This window comes from Suncus etruscus, chromosome 5, assembly GCF_024139225.1.
Source record: "Suncus etruscus isolate mSunEtr1 chromosome 5, mSunEtr1.pri.cur, whole genome shotgun sequence".
Taxonomy (NCBI): domain Eukaryota; kingdom Metazoa; phylum Chordata; class Mammalia; order Eulipotyphla; family Soricidae; genus Suncus; species Suncus etruscus.
In genome coordinates this window covers 55,102,352-55,122,067 of record NC_064852.1, presented here as the reverse complement: position 1 = coordinate 55,122,067, position 19,716 = coordinate 55,102,352, and the positions used below count along the sequence as shown (strand labels likewise).

At 37.5% G+C, this 19,716-nt stretch overlaps 1 protein-coding gene across 1 annotated transcript in view; it reads right to left on the bottom strand.

Moving 5' to 3' along the window:
* The window catches only part of TMEM163 (transmembrane protein 163), a 230,587-nt gene that overhangs the window by 78,662 nt on the left and 132,209 nt on the right, over nt 1-19,716 (bottom strand). The window contains exons 3-4 of the mRNA XM_049773019.1: nt 10,823-10,866; nt 9,451-9,542 (exon numbers count right to left, since the gene is read on the bottom strand). Of these exons, the coding sequence (XP_049628976.1) occupies nt 9,451-9,542; nt 10,823-10,866 (136 nt within the window). The remainder of the gene's footprint in view (nt 1-9,450; nt 9,543-10,822; nt 10,867-19,716) is intronic.

Below are 19,716 nucleotides of genomic sequence, written 5' to 3'. Positions count from 1 at the left end.
AAAGTTATTTTTGCAACAATCCTCAGAGACAATGAGAGGAGGGCTGGGACTTCCAGCTCACTTCATGAAGCTCACCACAAAGAGTGGTGAGTGCAATTATAGAAATAACTACACTGAGAACTACCATAATCATGTGAATGAATGAGGGAACTGGAAAGCCTGTCTAGAGTACAGGCGGGGGTGGGGTGGGATGGAGGGAGATTTGGGACATTGGTGGTGGGAATGTTGCACTGGTGAAGGGGGGGTGTCCTTTACATGACTGAAACCTAATCACAATCATATTTGTAATCAAGATGTTTAAATAAAGAAAAAAATTTAATATTCCCCATACTCATTAGACCCCTTCATGATGGGATGTACAGAAATGAAATCAGGAAACCAATAATATTCACTTAACTAATCTACTGCTTCACACCACTACAAAGATCAAAAGCAACTCTCTAAACATGCCAAAGTGTGTTCCTGTAATAAAAATCATTTCTCTTGCACATAGCAAAATTAAATAGAGTAATTTGAATTTATTTCAGTATGACTAAAAAGAAAACTTTTCAAAATTCTAGGAATAAAAAAATGTTCCATTTTTTAACTATTCAGTTGTTTTATTCAATATCATCTTTATTCTTTATTTTTTATGGTAGAAGCCAGAATAGTCTCATAAAGGAAAATGCCTGGAGAAGGTATACAAGCAAGTTCAAATCATGGGATATCTGAAAAACATAGAGATTCTAAGGTGTCATGAAGGGTGATAGATGGCATTTATTGCATTTTATTTTTAAGTCAGTAATGCTTTTAAAAATTATTTATTTATTTTTCATAATTTCTTTAAGCACAATGGTTACAAATATGTTCATTATTGGGTTTCAGCCATAAAATGCACATACCCCTTCACTAGTGCAACTTTCCCACCATCATTTTCCCTTTATTTCCTACTTCCTTCTATCCCCTGCCTGTCTTTGATAAGCATTGTATTTCTCTCTTTATCATCATGGTAACCATTAGTGTCCTTGTTTCTTTATCTGCACTTATTCTTTGTGATAAGCTTGTTATCATGGGCTGGTCCTTCCAGCTCTCATTTCTATTGTCTCTGAGTGTTATTATTATTATTATTATTATTATTATTATTATTATTATTATTATACTGACTTTCATTTTTCTTAAATTCCACATATGTGTGAGATTATTCTATGCTTATCTCTCTCCCTCTGACTTATTTCAGTCAACAGAACAGTCTACACATCCATCCATGTATAAGCAAATTTTGTGACTTCATTTCTTCTAACAGCTGCATAGTATTTTATAGTATAGATATGCCACAGTTTCTTTAATCATTCATCTGTTGTTGGACAACTGGGTTGTTTCCATATTTTGGCTACTATAAATAGTGTTGCTATGAATAGAGGAGTGCCTAGGGCATCATTGTATTGTGTTTTTGTGGTCCTCGGGTATATTCCTAGAAGTGATATTGCTGAAACAAATGGGAGTTCAATGTTTAGTTTTATAATGAATATCCATATTGTTTTCCCAAAAGGCTGAATTAGACAGCATTTCCTCCAGAAGTGAATGAGAGTTTCTTTCTCCCCAAATCCATGCCAGCAGTGGTTGTTCTTGTTCTTTGTGATATGTGCCATGTGGTGTGAGATGATCAATATCATTTTGTTACAATCCTGGCATCCCTTTTTCAAAATTATGAAAACAAATGTGAAAGACTAACAACATATCTGGAATATTCCAAGAGCTGGCAAGCAGCAGATACATATCTGATGGAATGGTTGGAGAGATAGTACAGAAGACACTTGCCTTATATATGGCTGACAGACACCATATATGGTTGCCCAAGAACCATCAGGATTGATCCTTGAACACAGAGCCAGAAGAATCCCTAAGCACTGTTGGACTGAGCCCCCAAGCAAACAAATCAGATCTGATGGAATATTCTTCTCTGAAACAATATCTATTGCCTATAGTGTCGATGACATAGAGACCTAAAATAATGGACATGCATTCTCTCACAGTTCTGGAAACTTGAACCTGAAATGCAGTCAGCAGTCATGCTCCCCAGAAATCCTGTAGGGCAGAATCTTCCACTGCTGATTCTAGCTGCTGGTACTAACCAATAATCCAGATATCCCATAGCTCAGAGGCACATCTCTAATTCTCCTGCACTTTTTTTCAAATGGTCATTTTCTTCCTATCTTTCTCTGCTTCTTTTCTTCTTAAGAGGACCCTAATCATGTTGAATTTTGGTGTTGTCTGACTTAGCTACATCTATAGCAAAGCCCATATGATACCAATAAGGTCACATTCTTTGGTACTTAAGTTTAAAATTTCAATCTATCTGTTTGAGAAGATACAACTCAACTTAAAACAAGGACCAGGAAGGCTACCTTTCTCTCTAATATATCCTTCACATAGCACCCCACCTATCAATGTGCTAGCAGTACTTCAGCGAGTTTTGTATGTCCCTTTTCTCATAAAAGTAAAAGCAACTCCCTTTGCCTTCAAGCAAAAGAATATGAAGTAACTGTTTCATATTCTACTACCTGCTACCAAAGTTCAACTTTCTGCACTGGCTCTCAAGGGTCCCCTAGGACATTTAATTTGAGGGGTACTCAGGGGTTACTCTAGGCCCTGTGCTCAGGGATTACTCCTGGAGGTGCTCAGGGAACTATATGGGATGTCAGCAATTGAACTTGGGTCAGTCACATGCAAGGCAAATGCACTACCCACTGAGCACTTGCTCTGACCCCAATGGAAGGCATCTTCAAAGTTACTATTTTATACGGTTATTACCTTCTTTAGAGTTTAAATACTCTTGTGAGTTTTATAAAGTTATGAACACTAGGCAAATGTGAAGGAAATTGTATTGCCTTTCATAGTCCTTGATTTATATCAGGTCAAATGCCACTGAGAAGAGAAGATGAGGACCAATCCTGGAAGAACTGATTATACCTGCTGTCTGCTCCAATCAGACACTCAAAGCATATTTCCAATCCATTATTTCTTAATATTACCCATTACTGTTCTTTTTTTTTCTTTTCTTTTTAGTTTTTAGACTGGAGCCATTTCTCAGCAAATTGGTGCCAAAGTTAGTAATCAAAAGGCCATCAAACTATCCTGTTGGATGGTAGTTTTCAGGTCAAATAATTTGACTCAGCAAACTGGAATAGGAAAAAATAAAACTCCAGATCCAGGACCATGAGTAGGTGAAAACCAGCGCATCTCATTTATTTCACAGAAGATACACAAAGGCTGTATGCCTCTCAAAGAATATCTATTCCAACGCTCTCAAAGTCTCTTTCCAACATGCTGCTAAGCATAATGCTGTGTAGAGATGCTTTTGGAACAAGCAAACCACCTCCTGGGCTGTGTTTTGCTTTGGCATTGCAGAATTAGAAGCTTGTGAAGGTGAACAGCCTCCCATCTGCCACCAGCTCTCCATCTCCACTGCTGACGGATGGCCCAGAATCAGCTGGGGCCCATGACATCATAGGACCTCCCACCTGCACTGCAATCATATGCAAAATGTCAGAGACCCCAGTGAACACCAAGCCGTACTTTCCCTGGCAGAATCCCAGTGGCCTTCTGGCTCTCACAGCAATATATGGTCGTTTCCTGTAGCCTTACATGCTACACAGGGCTGAGACATGAAATTTTGTGTTCTTGGGCCTTGCCAAGTTCCTCCTACAGAAAATTTTTCCATACTCACTATCTCCACCATCTCCTCTCCATCTCCAATATCCGTTTTTCATTTCCAAATTCCCTGAATGATGATTAATAATCTTGTTATGTTTTTTTTAATTAGCTTTTAAATGATCAGAATGTCTAAGGAAGCACTGGCTAATAATTCAACTACTGGCTATGTATGTGACTGTTTACATTTTAATTATTTAAAATTAAATAAGGCTTTTAATCCAGCTCCTCACTTTATGATCCAGTTCCTCAGGTCCTTGAGCCAAGTATCTGGTGCTCAAGGGCCCGTGTAGGTAGCAGCAGTCAGAGTGGACTATGAAGACATAGATGTGGCCATTGCTGCGAGAAATCAGTGAGATAGTTCTTGTCTAAAGGATAAAAGGAAAATATCTCCCTGCACAGATGCCACTAGCTGCCAATCTTTCTACTATCTTTGCAGAGATTTTGTCCAAACAAATGTGTGTAGATATGAATCTCTTTAGTTAAAACAAATGAGAAGAGACCCTAATAAAGCATTTTCTCCATGTGTTCTTTTCTTAATGAGCTTTGTATATCTGGCTAAGTTCCAAGTGTTTCTTGGGTAGGGAGGATCTCCCAAACAATTTATAAGGCCCAGTCACCCTGGCAATTATTCTCAGACAATAGGCCAATGGATCAGTGTAAGGGCCTGAGAATGTGATGTTGCTTTGGTCTTGTGGTGCCAGGGATTCCCCAGTCTTCTGAGAGGGACAACTGGTGGTGCTCATGGGACCATGTGGTGGGAAGAATCAAACCTAGGGTGGATGTATGGTAAGTATGCGCCCTTCCTGTTGTACCATCTCACAGACAGTGTGTTTCATTCTTTTAAATGGCCTTATAGGAGTCCACGGTCACCAGGGCACCCAATTTCCAATCTCCAATTTATAATCACTGTCTGTCTTCTGAGTGGTCCAGATTCCCCGAACCTTCCACCTAACTGCACATATCCACATCCTCACACCATTTTCTTACTCTCTCTCTCTCTCTCTCTCTCTCTCTCTCTCTCTCACCCTTACTGTAATAATTACTTACTCTTCAAGGAAGCTTTTTTCCTCTCCCTGGAGTAGTGGCAGAACCTTTTCTCTCTTCATATCCTCAAAGTTGTTTTCCTCCTGAATTCCAAACCAGTTCTTCAACTATCTCCAGCAATCTCACAGCTGTCCTCAGGTCAAAGCATCCACTATCTTCTTATCATTACCTTTCCCCTACCACACATGCTCCTAGTATACACTGACTACCTGCTTCACTGCCTTTAGTTTCTTCCTAAATTTGACAAAGATTCCCTCAGAGCCAATTCATGGCCACCATTAATTAACCTTGCCATTACCATCCCAGTTTGGATATTTGGGTATTCTTTTATATTCTTAGAATTACTTCATTAAGAATAAAACTCAATTCTCCTCTTTATACCATGTTCACCTGCTTAAACAACCCCTGACAATACATCTGGTGGTCTTCCTTCTCCATTTCACCATGAGATGACTAATCAAATTTGAAATTTTCCAAAATGAACAAATAGTTTGTGGAATATGAAACATTGGATGAGAGTGCCTCAGAAAATTGAATTTAATATGACTTATGGCCCAACGATACCATTTCTGGGTTCATCTCCAAAAGAACAAAACATGACATAATACACCCAGGTTCATAGCATCATGGTTCACAGTAGCAATTACATGAAAACAACCCAAATTCTATCCATAGATAAAAAAATCAAATTTGCTTCATATATATAAAACAAAATGTTACTCAGTCTTAATAAAGTAGAATAACACATTCTACAATATAGATGTACTTTGAGGGACTTTAAGCTAAGTCACGAAGGGAAATATGTAGTAGTATGCATGCCTCTGCTCACATGAGGTATTAATACAGTAAAACTCATGGAAATAAAAAGGAGACAGGATGGAAGAAGAAATTAATGAATTGTTTGATAAGTGAACATTTTCAGTTTAAAAGATCTATTTGGAGATCTGTTGTCAGTAATGTGAATGTACTTATTTTCATTGAAATGTTTTTGATTAGTACGGTAAATTTAATGTTGTATGATTTTTACCACAACAAAAAAAATGTGAAACAAAATACACTAGAGGGGTGATGCTGTGATCCTCAGCATAAGATGCTCTGTCAATTCTGACTGCTCTCCCAAGCCTCAGGAAATAAGGTAGAAGAGAGTATCTAACCTCTATAGTCTATATAATTCCAAGTTGAAGACTCATTCTGAGAATTAGAGTCAAATTAAAAAAATTAACTAAGGATCATGTGAGTATTTCTTTATTCTCTTAAACACTGTTTTTTTCAGTTACTCACTAAAAACCAATGATTTTTCTAGCTTTGTCTCTCATAATTAATTCATGGTTATTAATATGCAAGCTTCAATTTCTCATATGGCAGTGATTTCATGAATTTTTCATTTACATAGGCTGGACCAGAGATTAAAATCTTAAACAAAAGCCAGCAATATACAAAGGATTGAGAGTGTCATTTTAATACCAAGATAAGAATCTCCAAATGAATTCATTGGCATTGCCACATGGAAATTAGCAGAGCAACTACCACCATGACAGAGATATAGTGTAGTTAGTATAGCAATTTCACCATAGTCCTGTAGTATTTTTTTTTTTGCTTTTTTGTTGTGGTGGTGGTAAAAATCATACAACATTAAATTTACCATCCTAATCAAAAATGCCACATGAATTTTTGCCATGTGAATAAAATATATATATATATGTTTTTAATAGTACCAGTTTGGAAATAATTAAAAACATAAAACAAAGGACAATTGATAATATTAAAATTATCAGTCTTTTTTGGGGGGGTCACACCAAGCAGTGCTCAGGGATTACTCCTGGATCTAGCTCAGAAATCACTCCTGGCAGGCTCAGGGAACCATATGGGATGCCGGGATTTGAACCACTGACCTTCTGAATGCAAGGCAAATGCCTTACCTCCATACTATCTCTCCGGCCCCTATCAATTTAATACTGAAAAATCTCTCAACTACCTGGAAAATGCTCACAAAGATCCCAACACTATATAAAATCATAGTGATTGGCTGTTTTTATAACTAATACTTAGAAACTCATTTTAACATTAAGGAAGTCAGATGACAAATCAGAAGAGAAAAATTGAGGAACTCAATTCCTTCTGAGTCAAAGTCGAGATTGCTAATTACAAAAACCAGCAATAGGATTTGAATATAAAAACATATAATTTTTTTTATCAATAATTGTAAAAGTAGAGTACTTGTCAATAACACATAGTTAATGAAAATAAAATATCTATACACAATGGAAAACTATTCAGCTGAAAATGATATTTTTGTCATTGCTACAAAATGGAAAAAGTTTAAGAGGATTAGGAAAAATGCAGGCAGTCAGAAGAAAAACAAACAAGATGATTTCACCTAGTCGCACAATAAAAAGAAATAAAACAGATGAATGGATAAAACAATAGAAAATAAAAGCAGTGGATTCTAACAACAAAATTGAAATTACCATAAGGGAAGAAAATTAGAGTGAGAACTAGAGTGAGTAAGTCTAATTATAGACGTGTTTTGATAAAACAATTTATATCTGAAAAACAAGTTTTATCAATTTAACTAAATACAAGTTTCTTCATTAAAAGTTAAATAAATTTAATTTTAATAGTTATAACTCAATATACCTAAAATGTCCCTTTTATAAACAAAATTAAAAATTAATGCAAAGCTTTTATAGTTTTTTACTAGGCTTTTGGAATAATCCAATGTTTATTTCACTATTGCCACACCTCTTGATTTGGACCAGCCATATGTAAGTACTAAAATAGCCATAGTTGACTCTCATACAGCTTAACTATTAGACCAAAGAAAATCTGTTCTTCGAAATTTGTTTCCACTCTAGACTGTTCATATTGCATTCCTCAAACAATAGCTAGACACAGCTTGAGTAAATGTATTTGTTGCTCCTTTGGCAGACCAGTATTTATTCAACTTTAATTTACTGCTGTTTTTAATTTTTTAATAAAAATATTTTAATAAAAATTTTAAAATAAAAAAGAATTAATTTTATCCTAAACAATATTATCTGTGCCCTCATAATATATTATATTCTAAATAATTTTTTCAAAGGAACTTATATACATTAAAAAATTTTGGTGTGTGTCAGAGCAATAGTACAGTAGGTAAGGCACTTGCTTTGCATGCAGGAGACCTGGATTCAATTTTAGCATCCCATATGATCGGCACTAAGAGGGACTCCTATGGACAAAGCCAGGAGCAATCCCTGATTGCTCAGACATGATCCCAAACAATAAATAGATAAGCAAACAAACAAATAATTTCTGGTTCTCTACCTAAAGTCAACAATAAACTACACTAACTTTTGTCCTCATCCACAAATAAATTATTAAACCATATTTCCAAAGCTTTTATTTGGTACAAATGACTGTCATAGAAATAGTTGAGTACCAAAAAATATCCTAACTTTGGTAAGTTTTAATGTGAGGCACCATGTCCCTTGAGGCTCAATTCTTTCTAGATACCACCATGAATCAGAGCCACAGAGCTCTAACTTTGGTATTTAGCAGTTCAAAGGTCACTAAGATAAGGTAATAATTTTGTCTCAGTAATGATAGCTCAGTCCCAGGGGAACCCCAGTAAAATTTAATGTTAGGGCTTCTTAGGGAGTACAAAGGACTGAAGTGCATGCTCTGCATGTGAGAGGCAGATTTGAGACCCATCATCACATAACCCCAATCACCACCAAGCGCACCCTGAGCACTGAGCTGGAAGTAGCCCCTGAGTACCATCAGGTGGGGCCCCAAAATAAAAGCTAAAACAAAACATTGCTAATGGTATCTTCTGAGGTTTCCTAAACTTCATGCCAAATATAATATATTACAACACTATAGACAGCTGTTTATATATATCATGTAGTGATCATTTCATGATAGATTACTAGATATATCTCACTCATAATTATCACAAAAATCCCGAGTAAAGGTATTGCTTTTTCCTATTTTCCTCACCAATAGATGAGGAAACAAGGTTAGTAGCAATTATCTAGGACCATCACAGAGCTAGCAAGTGAAGCTAAGATTCAAAGCCAACAAATTTGACCCTGGAACTATGCTGTTATCACAAATGAAAAGCTGTTATCACCTGTGGATTACAAGTGTAATAGAGAGTGAAGTTAATAAAGACACATTTTTATATAGTAACAATGACATATCCCTCAGGGACAAAAATCATCACCTTTGGGATATGGCAAACTGGGCCAAGCAGTACCCTCTAGTACACAGAGAGATGAAAGACAAGAGCAATCATTTTGATGCCCTGTGATGTCTTCTATAAATGACGCTGGAGTACTCATCATTGTTAAGTGAAAAGAAAAAATCATGAGACTGCAAAGAACTAAAGATCCCAATAACATAAAGACAGGAGACCGGACATATAAGATAACAAATGGAATGACAGTTGGGCAAATATATATATATAATATATATATATATATAATAATATAATAAATATATATATGAACAAATTGACAGACAAATGAGTTTGACTGGTGAATGAACAAATGAATACTCCATCCACAGCCAAGAGAATATAAAACCAAGAATTATAAAGGTGTACACTAGGTCTCTTAAAGTTCCAGGATCTTAGTAATCAGTCTCAAAGCAACTGGGACCAAAGCTGCTAACAGATGGTCTTCATTTGCAAGGGTTCTGCTGCTTGGAAGAAGACAAAAATACACTTACATGTATTCCCTATGGGCAGAATGTACAGCAGCCGCGTTGCTGTAACGCCACAGCACAATTGCCGATGACAGGACATCGAGGATGGCATCAAACTAGGAGAAGGAAACACAACATTAGTGGCTTTCCAGGATGAATGGGGCATGAATGTGAAGACATAGGGCTGTGAATGGAACCCAGAAGCAAAGAAACTTCACATCAGTAGGATCTAAGCCCCACATTACCATCAGAGCACAACCCTAGGGATCAGGAATCTGGGTGGCCCACATGCTTGCCTCATGTCAATGTTTTGATCCCTCTGTGTACCTTACACTAACAGAGAAATCCATATTTAGTGAAGGGGGGTAATGGGGAAAGTTCTGGTCCAAGAACCCTGATCCCCAGATCTTTAGAAAATGAGTAGTGGGAGGATTACACAGTTCTCACATAAGGGAATTAGATTTTCTGTGGCAGGCATGGCAATTTCGGTATTTTCCCATGTAAGTCAAACTAAAGATTGGGAATAAAGATTCTGTGATTTGGTTCTCAATATGACTCTTCTATCTGGAGTCTAGATATTAAGGTGGGATCACCTAGAAGGTGTGATCTGAAAGGGTATACAAAATTAACTGTTTCTATTTCAAGGACTATTGTGAAAGTGAGAAAAGAAACAGAAATAGTTGAAGGAGGGGAGAGGCCATGTGTTTGTCTACTGTGGGACAATGGGGCATTTTTCTAAAGACAGAATCCACATCTCTAAGAGATTTTGAAAACCATCTACAATATCCACCAGATAGTTCATTTTCACAACAAAGAAAAGAAATAAGTTCAGGAACTTGAACATGTACTGTCGGGTTCAGAACATTTAAAGGCACTCTCTGTGAATTACTGCAGTGACCAATTCCTAAAAGATGGAGTCTGAGGGTGGGGTGGGCTGAAGGATGGGAACAACTTCTTAAAACCTTTCCAGATGCCCCTATTATAAAACTGCTGATACTGATGTTCTCACACCACATCCCATAAGGAAGCAGGTTCAGAACCCAAAGTACTTCAAGACTGCTTTTCCCCAACAGCTCCAGTGGTAACACCCAATCGCTCAATATAAATCACTACTGCTTTGCTCCAATTCTGTACCCATTTAAAAACTACAGCCTTGAGTGGGGGAACCCAACTAAAGCCTCAATCACCCTTTCATCTGCTCGTGGATCATATGGCACCTTAATCTGTTCTTGAGAATTAGTGTCTGTGCAGCTGACTTCAGTGAAATTGTCATTTTTGTGTATATTTCCATAAATCTGTCCTCTAAGCTCTCCTCTACTAAGGAGGGCCCAAAGGGAGACTGCAAACTTGGGGAAAACGTGCACAACTTCATAAAGATAGATTTCAGGTTACTTACTGCAAACCCAAAAGCAGAGGCGCTGTACCTCATAACGGAGACAGCTAAAAAGAAAGAAAATATCATTCAGAATATTTTAAGACCTCATAGATATTTTTCTCTCACTGGTGAGTATATTTATCTCATGGTGATTCTTTTAATAGTAATGGAAAAGTTCCAAGAGAATAACAATTTAAAAATATAGCTGTAAAATCTGGAAATGAGAACAAGAAGAAATATAGAGAAAAGACTCCAAAGTCTACCTGCACCTGATCTTTGCCCAGTGTGACCTGAAGCCACCAAGAGGTCACATTCAAATAAATAAAGACATAGGCAATTATCAATCAAACAATCTCTGAGATTTGGGACATTTGGCAATCAGGAATAGAAACTGTATTAAAATTTTGAAGTTGCAATTACAACCATCCAAACTATTTCCATAATAAAGTAATTAATGTGCATACTGTAGTTAAATAGTTTTAAACAAGTTCTGTGCACCAGAGCATATATAGTGTAGACTTCATTTAGACTTTAGACTTCATTTAGACTATTTAGGGGCCAATGAGCAAGGTGCATGCATGCCTTGCATATGACCATATAATTCATCAAACCCATTAGGAGTGATCTCTAAATTCAGAGCCTTGAGTAAGCCCTAAACAACACTGGGTATAGTCCCAAAACCCAAAATAAATAAAACTGCTTAGAAAAAGGAAATAAATTATATTAGATAACATGTATATGCCTCTAAATGTCAAGGCTAAAACTATAAATGTAAAATATTTTATATGAAAGAAACTTTTGGGGGGCAAGTTGGTAGTGAATCCAGCTTCAAAGATTGTTCTCAATCTGACTAATTCAGAGCATCCTCCAAACAAAGACCATATAAGTAAGTACATGTCAGCAAGGAATGAAGCTCCACCTCCTGGGTTGGAAAAGCACTGAAGTTGATTGCTCTGGCAAAGTGCTCATTCATGAAATAAGAGCTGTGACATGGATCATGGACAAAAATTCTTGTTTTGAACTTTCAATCAGTCTCTTCCCTAGACCATTTATTCATCACAAAGTCCAGGAATGGGCCTAGGGTAGTCAGAAGGGACTTAATGGCCCTACCAGAACCTCAAAAGGCACCTGACCCATTGTGCAGCAAGAAGAGTGACAATCAGAAAGTAAACAGAGCAAACTCCCACTTCCTAAACTACTTAATTTATCTCTGACATTTAGTCAAGTTTCTTTCCTCTGGTTGTGATGGTGGGAGGGGGGGGGAAGAAAAATGAACTTCATTAGACTCCTGGCCTTCGTTTCTGACATGCACAGCTTCAGTGGTCCCTGATGATGTTCTTGCTGGCATGGGTTGGAGAAAACCAGCTGCACACATGTTCTCATGGCAACATTATGGGTATCTGTGAAAGAGGCTCTGGACCTCTTCAAAAACTTAACTCATAGACTAAGTTGACAGATAAGTAGAATAGTGACAGATTCCTAGCATGATACCCTTGAACACTAAGATTGTCCTGAAAGCCATGAAGCTTGTGTCCCAGCAGAGCTTGTGCTCACTAACTGCTGAGAAAGCTTACCCAAATTTCATAGAACTCAGTCAAAACAAGCACCATTTTTCCTCTAAAAACTGTTTTCAGTTGTTTCCTTTTTGTCCATTATTTTTTTTAATCAGCATTGGAAACTTTTTCTTGCCTATTAATTTACTATAAATATACTCAATACATATAACAAGCAAAGTGCTTCAAGACTAGAGTCTACCTAAACTGAGAACCTGGGAGTTATAGATGGGGAAAATCTTGAGCACTTCACAGTACAGAGGGCCACCTGCTTTCCAAGCAGCAAATCAGGGCTTGAAATGCATTCTGATGGCATTATTGGAATTATTGAGATGGTATTATTGAGACTTCTAAAGAGTGGATTACAGATTTTAAATTTGTGGCTGTCCTTTGACTAAACTGAACACCAAAAAATTTATGCGTGTCTTATAAAGTGAAGAAGATGGCCATGGAAGGACTGAGTTTGCTCTAATGATTGCTCTAATATAATAGATATTTCAGTCTCTATTATACTAGAAAGTTATGCCTGTGTAGATGGGTTAAGCCTGCTCAGTAGATAAATAATTTAGAACAAAAGTGAATATTGTTCTATACCTGTCAACCAAGAAAATGAAAAATAAGAGGGTTCCTGGTTAATCTTAATAAAGATGGCATAGAGTCAGGCAGGGGAGAGGGCGGGGAAGTGTGGGAAGGAAATGGAGTAATTGGTATTGGGAAGTGTACACTGAAGGGAAGGGGGTTAGACATTGTATGATTGAAATTCAACAATGAACAACTTTGTAACTTTGTATTTCATGGTGATTCAATGAAAGAATTATTGTATATTTAAAAAAGAAGTGAACTTATTAGAAGAGAATGAAGAGTTTTTATGTCAAATATTATACATCCTAATATATCAAAATATATAATATATATACATAATATATCAAAAAGGATATATATCCTTTAAAATGTATAAAAAGCACTTTACAATTATAAAACATTTACAATTATGCAAACTAATGTTATCACAATAAAAACACTAATAAAAATAAGGTAGTTATATATAATTCAAAAAACCTACAAAGATAAGCATGTATCAAGTACTCATAAATAGGCTTTGTCTAATTTCCCTCATGAAGTGGAAAGGAAGAAACATGTCAAGAATTGTGAAAGGAATCCAGAGTGCACTAAAGGGCCCTCCCCAGGCTATGTGTGGCTCAAGCAGCATTCTATGTGAGCGACTCTCAGTTCTCATGACAATCTTAGCACCAACTCATTAGCACAGAACCTGCATGGAAGAGGAAGGCCATCACTGAAATGTACCCAGTCTGAACTTGATTATCTTTGGCCCATAGCTGAACAAAATTCATTCTAATCTGCGAGAAAGGACTGAGAGGAACAATTTGGACCCTTTTGAAAAACCTCCCTGTTCCCATAGAAAAAGCTAATTGTGTGTGTGTGTGTGTGTGTGTGTGTGTGTGTGTGTGTGTGTGTGTGTGGGTGGGTGTTCATCAGGTCATTCTAACTCCCCACCCCTACTAAACATGGAGTCCTCTAAAAAACAGTAGGCCTAGGGCAGGATGTCCTTTCAAAGCATAGGGGACAGAGTGGTGGCCCTAAATCTTCATGTATAAATGACCAAGAGTAGGTGAAAGCTATCAACAAAAGTCCATGGGAGGGGAACCAGAGCAACAGTACAGTAGGTAGGGGGCTTGCCTTGCACATGGCCAACCCAGGTTAAATTCGCAGCATCCCATATGCCCACCCACCCATTGTGTCTGCCAAGAATGATGCCTGATTGCAGAGCCTGGAATAAACCCTGAACATAACTAGGTGTGGGCCCCAAATAAAACAAATAAATAAACATTTATGGATGTCATTAAGATAAATTCAACAGTAGATCACAGACAAGAACCCATTTTGCTCACAGAAATTTGTGCTTCAAATTGGCAATAACCATGGAGATACAGAAGATTGTAACCACAGGAAGCAAAGCTCTTCCATAAAGGCTGCTCTTCATCAAAACAGGGATGAAGTTCCTGCAGTTATGCTATCAGCTCAGCCCACCTCCACCAAACTCTATGAATGAAGTTACTGATTGTTAGCCATCTCCAAATTTATAGGGAGAATTTTTAAGAACTTACTATCCCACTTCTTGAGTAGCAATTTCAGAAACATTTCTACTCCTCACCTTTCAGAACTTCTGAGTGTAGAACCAGGAGTAATCCCTGAGTGCCACCAGGTGTGACCCAAAAGCCAAAATAAATAAACTTGGCCAAGTTTTTGATGAAAATGTTGGGAAGTGGGAGAAGAGTGATTTTTTTAAAAGGAAACTACAGTGCTGTCAGCATAGAAATAATAGTTACAGGTAACAATTCTACCCTAAATAGCTGCCTTAGAACAAAGCCATCATAAAGCAAATGAACTATTAAAACCAAACACAGACCAGACACTTGAGGACAGGAGGACACAGAGCAAATACAAAAATGCCTTCTGCTCACTATATTTATTGAAGTGTTATTTACAATAGCCAGAATCTAAAAATAACCAAGATGCTGGACAACAAATGAGTAGCTAAAGAAAATGTGGTACATAAACACAATGGAATACTATGCAGCCATCAGGAAAAAGTTAACTCATGAAATTTTCAAATACATGGATAGACATAGAAACTATTATGCTGAGTAAAATAAGTCAGAGAAATAGACTATCTCATCTATGAGATTTATAAAAAATAAAAGACAGTATTTTAATAATACCCAAAGAAAATAGGGATGAGGACTGAAGGACTGGCCCACAATATGAAGCTTATCACAAAGAGTGGAGAGTTCAGTTAGAGAATAACTATACAGGCAACTATCATGACAATGGTAGTGAGTAAGAGAAATAAAATGCCTGTCTCAAATACAGGAAGGGGGTGGGGAGGAAGAAGATTGGGATAATTGGTGGTGGGAAGGTTGCACTGGTAATGAGGGTGTTCTTTTTTTATAACTGAAACCCAACTAAAAACATGTTTGTAATCATGGTGCTTACATAAATATATTAATTTTAAAAATAAAATAAAATCTAAACCAAAGATATATGTGGCTATTTTTGTTTACAAAGATGACTGCAAACAAGGAGGTGGCAGAGCAATAACACAGCAGTAAGGGATTTGCCTTGTACATGGCCAACACAGAATAGACCCCGGTTTGAATCCCGGCATCCCATATGATCCCTGAAGCCTGCCAGGAGTGACTTCTGAGCACAGAGTCAGGAATAATTTCTGAGTGCCACCGGGTGTGACTCAAAAACCCAATAATAATAATAATAATAATAATAATAATAAGAATAATAAGAAGAAGAAGAAGAAGAATACTGCAGACAAAAGGCACATGAAAAGATGCTCCACATCACTAATCATCAGGGAGATGCAAATCAAAACAACAATCAGATACCATCTCATATCACAGAGACTGGTACACATCACAAAAAATTATAATCAATACTAGAGGGGAAGTGGGGAGAAAGAAACTCTCATTCACTGCTGGTGGGAATGCCGTCAAGTGCAGCCTTTTTAGAAAACAATATGGAGATTCCTCAAAAAACTGGAAATTGAGCTCCCATATGATCCAGCTCTACCACTCCTAGGGCTATACCTTAGGAACACCAAACACAATACAAAAATGCTCTCTGCACTTCTATGTTCACTGCAGCTATATACAATAGCCTTAATCTGGAAACAAGCCAGATGAGTGGCTAAAGAAACTGTGGTACGTATAAAAATGAAATACTATGCAGCCATCAGAAAAAATTAAGTCATGAAATTTTCCTATACATGGATGGACATGGAAACTGTTATGCTGAGTGAAATAAGTCAGAGGCAGAGAGATAAACACAGAATAGTCTCATTCATCTGTGTGATTTAATAAAAATAAAATATAGTATAATAATAATAATATCCGATACAATATCGATGAGGTGTGGTGTGAAAAGATCAGCCCATGATATGAAGCTTATCACAAAGATTGGTGATGCATTTAGAGAAATAACTACACCAACAACTACCATCATAATAAGTAGTGAGTGAGAGAAATAAAATAACTGTCTTGAATACAGGCAGGGGATAGGGGAGGAAGAAATGGGGGTAATTGGTGGTGGGAAGGTTGCACTGGTGGAGGGGGTGTACTTTTTATATGACTGAAACCCAAGTAGAAACATGTTTGTAATCATGGTGCTTAAATAAATACATTAATTAAAAAGCACAATTACTGCATGTTAATGCTTAGCTTGCTTTTTCATAGAAAGACAATATTGATAATAAACAGGTGCTGTATTGGGGCCACCATATGGCCAGGTAAAAGCCAGGATCCACGCCAGGAATTGTCTAACTCTTTTTGTACAACAGAAGAGGGAGGTCAGACAAAAATGTACTGAAAATGTGACCTTGAAATCAAGACTTAGATGAAGTAAAGGACTACGTCTTGCAGTCTGTGAAGGATCTTTTAGCATTTGGGGAAGGTGGGTGTCAGGGCAAAGGCTCTGATCTGGTGTAGCAAGAACCCAAGAAGCCATTTTGGCTGAGCAAATGGGAACAAGAGATCTATGATATAACAGACTTGTTTCCTTAATATTCAAGAAAACCTTATGTAGAAAGAGAAAAGATTCAGGATGATATATGTAATATAAGCAAGCTTTCTATTTATTTGGTTTGGGGGCCACACGCAGTTGTGCTTGTGGTGATACTGGGAAATAGACACAAGATCCGCTGCATGTAATGTGGGTGCCTTACCCATTGGACTATTTTTTTGGCCCCTAATCATGCTTTTTAAAAAGTACATTAAAAACAACGGATGGAATCCCCAAATAAGGACAATAGTTCAACTTTGGTAGATGTGACCAGTAAAGAGATTTCTTTCCTTTTTACTATTTTACATTTTCCACAATTTCTACAACCACAAATTATGGTTGTTCAAATAGAAAAAAAATATCTATTTTACTTGGGAGGAATTGAGGAGAATTACAAAGATCCTTAATATATAGTCAGAGATCTAAAAACAATAACAAAACCTGATTTTATTACACCTGTGAGAAGCAGGCAGCAGTAAGAGCTCTTGAATACTTGCCATATTATTTTTGAAATACATCACTCTCAGGCCTTATAACCTTCAGGAGTGGGTTGTTAATGCTCTTCTCTACACACCTCTAAAAAGAGTTCAGGGATTGGGGAGGACTAGGCAACCCAGAGTGCAGAACATATGCAAAACTTCACTCAGGGCTCTGAGGACCTAAGAACCTCCTGTCTCAGGCTTTCCCCTGTCCTAAACTCTAAACTCTATTTTCATTTACATGTCAAAAGGGGGTCATCAATCCTACCCTCCCAGAAGAGTGCAGACAACAGAAGTTTTAAATAAATATTTATACAGAGCTGGTTAAAGACCAGAACTTCTTTAACTAAGTCCTACTCAGGCCAGAAAGCATGTCAGCTGGAAACACACATTCAAACATAAAGACAGCTGGAAAATGGAGTGGACTTAGGCAATCCATTGTTAGAGCAAAGCCAAATGCAAATCATGCAGCTGAACAAGCAGCAGGCTTTGAGGGAGGTTTCTAGAGGTTAAGACAAAGCACATTGGAAATGCACAAAAAGGGGAGAGTGCCAGCAAGACAACGGAGGGTCTAGGGCAAGGACCCTCAACAACCTTAAAAAAAAAAAAAGAATGCTATTTGAATTGCAGGCTAAATTTACAACCACAATAAAGACCCATCTGTCACTCTTGCCAAAGTCAGGCCATAATTATCTTGAGCCTTAACACTCTTTAGCAATACCCCAGGCCCCATGACACCTCCTAGCTGCTAAATTATGTGACCAGCAAAGCTCTGTTAATAAATCAATCCCACTTTAATTAGACCACCTCTGTCACTCAGATGCCTGTCAACAACTTCACCCCACACTCGGCTCTTTCACTAAGTCAGTTTGAGAACCCATCTCTCCATCCTCTCTATCTATAGACCCTGACTTTTAGGCAAACTAGGCACAAGGATGAAGCAAAGAGGGTGCAATAAGAAATGATTTACAAAATGATAGCACACAGTGCCAAAAAGAAAGTACAATGGATAGGGCACTTGGCTTGCAAGCAGCCAACGTGGATTTGATCACCAGCATGTGGTCCCCCCAAGCACCACTGTAAGCACAGATCCAGGAGTAATATCTGAGTAGCACCAGGTGTGGCCCAAACAAAAATAACAACAACAAAATCAAAAAATGATTTATGTTCTAAATCACTTTAACAGAAGCTTCAATTACTTTAGAGCATTTTCTGTATTTCCCTGTTTCTCATACACACCCTCCCACATATCCTATCACACACATAAACACATTCAAAGAGAGCAAGGCAGCTGAATTTAATCATTGCTAAGGAGGAAAAAGTAGTTTTAAAAACAAATCAACAGAACCACAATATGACCTCTTAAATAATCATCCTCTTTTGTATATAGTATGTTGACTTCACCTTTTATATATTTTATATTCTCATTCTCTTGAATGAGAATTTGCAAAATAGCTACCTGAACAATAACATCCAGCCATTTTTGTTTAACCTATGCATTATTACTTAAATGTTCGAATTTAAAATAACTTTTCAAGGGCCAGAGAAATAGTTAAGTAATTAGGGCAATTTTCTTGACCTTAGCCAATGTGGGTGTAATCCCCAGTACCATATATGGTCCCCTTGAGCACCACCAGGAGTGAGTACAGCACAAGAAGAAAGCCCTGAGTACTACTGGATATAGTTCAATAACCAAAAACATTAATACACAATAAAAATATAACTTCCAACACTAAGAGACTTCATAAATTTAACAAGAAACCTTAAATGGTTACCTTTGTCCAGAGAGATAGTACAGGAATTAAGGTGTTTTCCATGCATAAAGCTGACCTGGGTTCTATCCCTGTCCCACATATAATTTCCTGAGCCCCACCAGAAGTAGTCCCTGAGCACAGTCAAGAACAAGCCCTGAGCACCAATAGGTGAAGCCCTAAAACCAAAATTCAAAACAACTGGAATCTAACTGCAGAGGGCTCTTCCTCTGTCCCAGTGGTGGCAGCTGAGTTTGGAGAGGTATGGGCTCCTGTGACCTGATTTAGCTGGTTTGACTCCCTCTATCCCTACTCTGTATGTATAGTTGACCTGGCAGATGTGTCTATAAGATTTCAGGGGTAGACCATGTGCCACTAGGGAAAAGAACAGTATTTTATCCCCTATGTCTGGTTGCCAGTGATGGGCCTGCTGGTTAAGATATTCAAGAATAGTAGCCTCCAGGTCCTGCTCTACCTGTTGGCCAAGCACAAAATGTTGGCACAGGGGCCAGGCTCTCATAGTCTCTACCATTCTCTGAATG